The 8,950-nt window shown below is 38.7% G+C and overlaps 1 protein-coding gene across 1 annotated transcript in view; it reads right to left on the bottom strand.

Annotated features, from left to right (window-relative positions):
- Window positions 1–70: 70 nt before the first annotated feature.
- LOC139949200 (hyalin-like) overlaps window positions 71–8,950 on the bottom strand; it is a 38,022-nt gene continuing 29,142 nt past the window's right edge. Inside the window, exons 22-23 of the mRNA XM_071947592.1 lie at window positions 6,544–6,726; window positions 71–5,492 (exon numbers count right to left, since the gene is read on the bottom strand). Of these exons, the coding sequence (XP_071803693.1) occupies window positions 5,200–5,492; window positions 6,544–6,726 (476 nt within the window). The 3' untranslated portion in view covers window positions 71–5,199. The remainder of the gene's footprint in view (window positions 5,493–6,543; window positions 6,727–8,950) is intronic.

Raw genomic sequence — 8,950 nt, 5'->3', positions numbered from 1 at the left:
TCGTATTCTTGTCCTGTTGGAAGGAATTTCTTGGTGGGATGATGTTGTAATGGGGACTTGTTTCGGGGTGGGGGAGGGGGGAGTTGCCAGTATTTGTTCCAGCCCACCCCTCTCAGCTAATATGTACAGCTTAATCTTGATCCAATATTGTAATTCTTAAAGGTTTGGGTTAAAGTCCTAAAATAACATGAAATGCCTTTCAACAAAAGAAACAAAAGATAGTCATGTAGACTATCACCGTGTCACAATTGTTGTAGATACGTGGATGTGATGTTTTGGGTTTATAGGTAAGATATTTATGATAATATAAAAATTACATTCGTTACCACACACTGTTAATATTTTTGGAAAAAATTAATTTGCATAATGCTGCTGCTTTTTGGTTGTTTATTGGCTTTAGTGTACTGGCTACACGACCAGAATTATTTAAAAACATTTTAACTTTTTTTAATAATTGTATACAAATGACTTCTTAATGAAGTAGATTAATGGACCAATAGTTTTAGGATATTGTCTTCTGGAAAAGTGAACTGTATTTGTGTAACTGTCCTCAATGTGGTCTAGAAATCGTCTTTTTTATAAATAATGAAAGAAAACTTGTACAAAACCGCTTTTTGTGTTTAGAATCGTGAGTACCGCCGTATCGAGAAACAAAATTTGCCGTAAAAGAAAATCATTGCAGGATTCATCTATATTAATGAATTCATGGTAAAAAAGAAAATCAGACAAATCAATGACACAATTTGAGTATTTTCATAATCATTTTACCACCAAGTTTGCTACAAATATTTTACAGTTAATATACATTGATTTTAACGACATGTTGTTTATAAATACACTTTGTAAAAACTCTAAATTTTTCATAAAAATGAAATCACCAGTCCCTATGAAATTTTCATAAATTGAGTATTTACTTTTTGAAATGCAATATCCCTTACATCTAATATTTACTTGGAACACAACAGAGCCCAATTTCATAGAGCTGCTAAGCACAAAAATTTGCTAAGCATGACATTTTTGCCTTGATAATAACAGGATTACCGACCAAATTTCCACGAATGCATACCAGTAACAAGCAATATGCAACATATGGAAATTTGGTTGGTAACCCTGTTTGGCCTCTTGCCAATCTTGTCCCTCCCCCCCCCCCCCCATTCAAGCCAGTATTAACCAGACAGTCTGGTCCATTGCCATCGCATTGACCTTGCCATTATAATTTTTATGTCGTGCACAGGGAACCAATCTATTCTAATGTATCCAAATTATATTTTTATTCAAAATCCAATAAAGCTATGGATTAAAAAGATACCTTTAAACAAAATTGTATTTTTTTGAGAGAACGTCTGGAAATGAAAGACGAAAAACTTGTTACTGTTCGGACGATTGGCCACAAGTTTCATCTTAAAACATTTTATTGTGAAACTTGGAATAATGCTTCAACATCTTTGTAAAAATTGTTGAAGAATTATTAATTTTTTTATTTTATTGAAAAATATTACCATTGCCTTGATCTTGAACAACTCTCAATCAAAGTTTGATCAATCAATTCAACTCAAGACCCATGACCTTTGATCTCAGTTAGGTTTTAAATATGCCTTTCGAGTAATCTTCTATTTATTTACAAAATTGCGGGTTTTTATTTACTTTTTTTTCCCAAGCAGTTCTGCAATTGGGGTCTTAAAGCAGTTCTATATGATATTTGGTTTTAAATTTAATGGACATTGGAAGTAAACATATAAGTGAAACTTGGGCAGTCGTATATTGCCCATACCGGGTGGAGGCTGGTTAAAACGCTCTACCATACCATGTTGTGAATGTGTTTGTGACTGTTCTAAATTTTACCTTACTATTAATAAATTAGTTTAATTACAGCAATTGTAATGTAAATATTCAATGTGATGATTTTAATAAAAAGTGCAAAATTGACAAAAATGTGCAGAAAACAAAATCGTGTGGGTCGATTCATTTTAAAATACAGGAAGCCGTAATGAAAAAAACGTCAATGGCTTCATTGGTCTAGTAGTTAGACATATGCTCTACATGGAGCAATGGAGTGGTCTTGGGTTTGAATCCCTCCGGAGTGATTTGCCTGTGGATTTATTCCACAGCACTTGGAAAAGTACCGAGTATCGGTGTAAGGGTAAAAACAAGTTTCATTATTGATCCCCTAGGTGAAAATAACATCTATTAAATTGTTGCGGTACCTGCTGCCAATCCATTCGAACTGCCTCTAGCAACCAAGCTAGCTCGGTGGTCTAGTGGTAAGACATCTGCTCTAGCAATGCAAAACATTCTAAATGTTGAGAAACACTTTCCTTTTTGGCCCTAGTTAAAGACAGTGGACACTATTGGTAATTGTCAAAGACCAGTCTTCTAACTGTGTGTATCTCAACATATGCATAAAATAACAAACCTGTGAAATTTTGAGCTCAATTGGTCGAGATAATAATGAAAGAAAAAACACCCTGGTCTCACGAAGTTGTGTGCTTTCAGATGCTTGATCAAATTCATGGAAAATTACTTCTTTCTCGAAAACTACATCACTTCAGAGGGAGCCATTTCTCACAATACTTTATACTATCAACCTCTCTCCATTACTCGTGACAAAATGAGGTTTTTTGCTAATAATTATTTTGAGTAATTACTAATAGTGTCCACTGCGTTTAAGAGTCATTTGAAAGTTTTATTTTAGGTTTAAAGAAATTGAGACCATAGCAATGCATGGGTTTTGGCAGGTCACCAATAAACTATTGTAGTTTGGGTACAGTGTAGGATTTGGGTTGATTCCAAATCTGTAGATTCAGATTTTTACCGAAAACTACAAAATTTCAAATCTTATTAGAAACATTTGAAAATAAGTAAAGCAGAAATTTAATCTTACAACAACTACAATTAACATTTAGAAAAAAGTTTTTGTACAATAAATAAGGGAATAAAAGAGTAGGCGACAATTTCTTAAAAGGCCATGTAAAACCGGCATGAATTGCGTAATTTAAATTGGCGTACATGAGCTTGCGCGCCCAACATGCGGTCTTAAACAGCTTCAGCTGTGTCTTTATCAACCGTTTAAACACCCCCGCATGACGCGCTCTCCACCAATAGGATTACGAATCTGTCCAGGGTGTTTATGAATATTTATTAATAGATTTTGTATCATACACGGTGTTAAATATTTAACACCATAACCATCGCACACCCTATCAAAATCCAACTGCATATTGTTGGATTCTGTTGGACTGAGGACTGCACTGGTAAACTGATCATGCTCTACATGGGATCAGGTATACCACCATAATCAGAGTCCAACGGTTTGAGTGTTGAGTTACTGAATGGTGTTGGACCGAGGACTGCACTGGTAAACTGATCATGCTCTACATGGGATCAGGCATACCACCATAATCAGAGTCCAACGGTTTGAGTGTTGAGTTACTGTTTGGTGTTGGACCGAGGACTGCACTGGTAAACTGATCATGCTCTACATGGGATCAGGCATACCACCATAATCAGAGTCCAACAGTTTGCGTGTTGAGTTACTGAATGGTGTTGGACTGAGGACTGCAGCATTAAAATGATCATGCTCTACATGGGATCAGGCATACCACCATAATCAGAGTCCAACAGTTTGAGTGTTGAGTTACTGAATGGTGTTGGACTGAGGACTGCACTGGTAAACTGATCATGCTCTACATGGGATCAGGTATACCACCATAATCAGAGTTCAACGGTTTGAGTGTTGAGTTACTGAATGGTGGTGGACTGAGGACTGCACTAGTAAACTGATCATGCTCTACATGGGATCAGGCATACCACCATAATCAGAGTCCAACAGTTTGCGTGTTGAGTTACTGAATGGTGTTGGACCGAGGACTGCACTAGTAAACTGATCATGCTCTACATGGGATCAGGCTTACCACCATAATCAGAGTCCAACAGTTTGAGTGTTGAGTTACTGAATGGTGGTGGACTGAGGACTGCACTAGTAAACTGATCATGCTCTACATGGGATCAGGCATAACACCATAATCAGTGTCCAACAGTTTGAGTGTTGAGTTACTGAATGGTGTTGGACTGAGGACTGCACTGGTAAACTGATCATGCTCTACATGGGATCAGGTATACCACCATAATCAGAGTCCAACAGTTTGAGTGTTGAGTTACTGAATGGTGTTGGACTGAGGACTGAACTAGTAAACTGATCATGCTCTACATGGGACCAGGCATAACACCATAATCAGAGTCCAACAGTTTGAGTGTTGAGTTACTGAATGGTGTTGGACTGAGGACTGCACTGGTAAACTGATCATGCTCTACATGGGATCAGGTATACCACCATAATCAGAGTTCAACGGTTTGAGTGTTGAGTTACTGAATGGTGTTGGACTGAGGACTGCACTAGTAAACTGATCATGCTCTACATGGGACCAAGCATACCATCATAATCAGAGTCCAACGGTTTGAGTGTTGAGTTACTGAATGGTGTTGGACTGAGGACTGCACTAGTAAACTGATCATGCTCTACATGGGATCAGGTATACCACCATAATCAGAGTCCAACAGTTTGAGTGTTGAGTTACTGAATGGTGTTGGACTGAGGACTGCACTAGTAACCCAGGTCAAAATTCCAGTTGAACCTAGTTAACTGGGGTCAACTGGTTCAACTGGATAGTGACCAAACTCGTCCATTTTCCATATTAACCAACTGGTTTGGACTGATCATGCTCTACATGGGATCAGGCATACCACCATAATCAGAGTCCATTAGTTCAGATGTGGAGTAATAACCATATCAGGATTGTGTTAGAATGAGGATGGTTTCTAGTAAATGCAGCTTCAAGCATGCTTTGTATAAAAAGAGTTTTGGAATACAAGCCAGTCCACTGGCTTCTCAATTCATACTTTATGTCCTAATTTTATAAACCATTAATATTTAAAGAACAAAAAATATACAATATAATACATTTTAAAAGACAAGTAAATACCATAAACCATCTGAACTTATATTGTGGTGGATCTGGGAAAGATTGGGGAATGGGCGGGGAAATAAATGGAAGGGGGTAGATAAAGACTTTTTTCTTTGGTAAATAAAACATTTTTGTATTTTTTTAGTAAACTGATCCACCAATTACAATGAAGCGTAATGGAAATGTCCTCAAAGGTTTAATTATTACACAGAGTAGTAAGGACCAGCCTTGCCTTCTGTTATAACTGACCAATCATCCGTTTGGCTTGGTAATTGCATAAGTAGCCTATCCAATCAGCTTTCTGGAATGAGGCTATTCCGATGATTTGAATATCCAGGGGGGTGGATGGATCCTGCCATTGCATGAATGGTTTCTCACTCCCTTTGCCCACTTGGATCAATCCATTATTGGTGTAGGTGATCCAGAATCGATGGAACTGGTTGGAGGGGTTAAGGATACCAGGCGTACGCTTGGTGACGTAGCGGGGCTTGCATAAAACTCCACATCTCATGAAAGATTTGCTTCCAATACCTACAAAATAAACAAGTCATGTTTTCTATATTTTCTTTTTGAGTTTGAACAAAGAAGAATTGACTGGATAACCAACAACCTACGGATTAACATACCAGCGCTCTACCAACTGAGCTATCAAGCCATATGTTCTGGTTATGCATATACGGAGTAAAACGGATTAACGTACCGGCGCTCTACAAACTGAGCTATCCAGCCCTATGTTGTGGTTTACGTTTATCCCGAGTAAAATGGATAAACGTACTGGCGCTCTACCAACTGAGCTATCCAGCCCTATGTTGTGGTTTACGTTTATCCAGGGTAAAACGGATTAACGTACCGGCGCTCTAGCGGCTGAGCTGTCCAGCCCTATGTTGTGGTTTACGTTTATCCGGAGTATAGCGGATTAACGTACCGGCGATCATTTGTTTGGTGTCTTCAAAAGAAGAGTAAGTTTTAGTTAATGTGTTTAAATGCCTTCTTGGAATAGCACCGGGCTACTTATCATCTTGCCTTGCTCTCTACCAACCGCCACGCTCAAGCTTGCACTCAGCTTCCCACACCACACGCTTAAACTGAACACCCAACCATCAGAACACTCTCATCCGTTCACAACCGGACGTTCTCCTTTGTTACCCTCCCGAATATGGAATAATCTCCCAGTGCGCATTAGAAATTGTAACTCTTTGCCATTGTTCACAAATCTCTTAAAACTTATTTGTATAGTTCCATTAGTTTTGCCTTTTTTTTTTAGTGCTTTGATCTTGATGTATTAAGGCGCTTTACAAATGCTCTGTTGTTTGTATGTATGACATCTCTTATAACGTTGCGGTACTCGCTGCCAAAACATAGGATTCGAACTGCCTCTAGCTACCGGGCAACCTCGGTAGTATAGTTGGCAAGACTTTTCTAGAGTCGCAAGGTCGTGGGTTCAAATCCGACCCGACTAACATGCCTGTGATATTTTTTCACAGGACTCGGGAAAGTACTGAGTGTACAGTGCTAACACACATCGGTGTATGGGTAAAAAAACCAAAAAAAAACCCAAAAACAACTTGACGCTTTAACTCACCAATCTCGTAAACATGTGGACTTTCCCTATCTTCTGCCAGGGCAACAAACACGGTTCCGCCTGACCGGACGGCAAAATCAAAGCGCATTTTATCCTCCTCTTCTGACGTGGCCAAAGGGAACATGAATTTGTAGTTGTAGTTGTTCTTCTGTCCGGGAGTCGATAGGGATAAGTTACACCGTGCTTTAGAAGAAAATAAGGGAAAAGAAGTTTGTACTCTCCTTGCATGGTTTAAAATAATGGCTAGAATTTGACACTGGACTGCAGACCCGAGGCCAGTGATTAAAGGAACATGTTGCCTTGGATCGGTCGAGTTGGTCTATAAAAAGCGTTTGTAACCGTTATAAAATGCATATGATTGGAAAGATGTTTTAGAAGTAGAATACAATGATCCACACAAATTTGCCTCCTAAATTGCACGGTTTTCCTTTTACCTCATCGACTAACACGGTCGGCCATTTATGGGAGTCATTGACTCCCATAAATGGCCGACCGTGTTAGTCGATGAGGTAAAAGGAAAACCGTGCAATTTAGAGGCATGTTTGTGTGGATCATTGTATTCTACTTTACAACATCTTTCTACCCATATGCATTTTATAACAAATGGTTACAAACCAAAATCTGCCGTGGAAGTTTTTTTAAGATGCTAATCAATTATGTTTTTATTAATTGGCCTAATGGAGCGCACCGACATAATGTCACAATGAAAACACTGACACACACAAACACTGGCTGTTGGTATCTGGGCACTTAAGTGTTGGAGGTTGGAGTTGTGATTTTAGGTTAGGGGCAGCTGCAAAAAAATTTATATCAAATATTAGTTACAGAAACAGAAAACATGCACAACAACAACTTACTATGGCTAAACAAAGCACTGACAAACTGTTCTAGTACATATTGACAAATTCAAGTGAAAATCATGGGTCACCATGACTGGGTAGGACTGTTGTTCTTATAAACCCCATGCATTGGCAGCCATCTTTGATCATCTCTTATATCGTTGCAGTACCTGCTGCCAAAACAGGATTTGAACTGCCTCTAGCTACCGGGCAACCTCGGAAGTCTAGTGTTGGAAAGACACTGCTCTAGAATTGCAAGGGTCGTGGGTTCAAATGCTACCCGAGTAACATGCCTGTGATATTTTTTCAACGGAATCGGGAAAGTACTGAGTATACAGTGCTAACACACATCGGTGTATTGGTAAAAACAAAAATTAGTATTCTTCATCCCTGATGCAAATTTAACATCTCTTATATCTTTGATGAAACTTGCACATGTGATGAAAGGCTATCATTGGCTGAGAGTCATGACCAGCGTGCACTTTTCCATTGTTTTACATTAAAGAAATTGTGGTCAATGCCTTCATGTGCAATCTATCTGTTGACCGTATTGAAAATGATGTCACCGTTCAAATATCTGCCCTTCAACGTGGCATTTGTGTGTGTGTGCGTGTGTGTGTGCAAGCATATGCTGTAGAAATCAAACCGGGAACGCTGCGTGCTTCATTGATGTACGCGTTTGGACGCGCATACAATTTGCCCTACTAGATGGCGACTTTCATAGCAACGAAGGGGTTATTCAATACGGTATATTGACCTCTTTGCATCTGTGTCACGTGGCTGCCCTGACTCACCTATTGTGAGTCAACAGGTAATCATTTTAAACTCCACAAAAAATATGCACTACACTGTATATCACACAGGGACATTGACTTCCAAAATCAGTATAAAAGGCAGTGGACACTATTGGTAATTGTCCAAGACCAGTCTTCTCACTTGCTGTGTCTCAACATATGCATTAAATAACAAACCTGTGAAAATTTGAGCTCAATCGGTCATTGAACTTCCGAGATAATAATGAAAGAAAAAATACCCTTGTCACACAAAGTTGTGTAGATAGTTGATTTCGAGACCTCAAGTTCTAAACTTGAGGTCTCGGAATCAAATTCGTGAAAAATCACTTCTCTCTCGAAAACTATGGCACTTCAGAGGGAGCCATTTCTCACAATGTTTTATACCATCAACCTCTCCCCATTACTCGTCACCAAGAAAGGTTTTATGCCAATAATTATTTTTAGTGATTACCAATAGTGTCCACTGCCTTTAATCGATCATTAATCAGTAGTTTATGTGTATGCAGATACAGGCCTCTTTTAAACCAATGATGTTAAGCCAACTGTACATGTATGAAGTGCCTGTGATGTGCAAGGACATAAATGCAAGTAAGTAAACCAAAACATATACTATGCCAACCAATTTACAAAACAGTACATGAACTGGTAATGGGAAACCAACACTTTATCCTATCCAAAATAAACCACGCTAACATTGAACAACACTGAACAACGCTACACAACAGGCTCAAACCTGCACATCAGGAATTGACAAAACAACTTTAAAACCACAAA

The sequence above is a fragment of the Asterias amurensis genome, chromosome 16 (genome assembly GCF_032118995.1).
Source record: "Asterias amurensis chromosome 16, ASM3211899v1".
NCBI lineage: Eukaryota > Metazoa > Echinodermata > Asteroidea > Forcipulatida > Asteriidae > Asterias > Asterias amurensis.
This window is presented reverse-complemented; position numbering and strand designations above follow the sequence as displayed.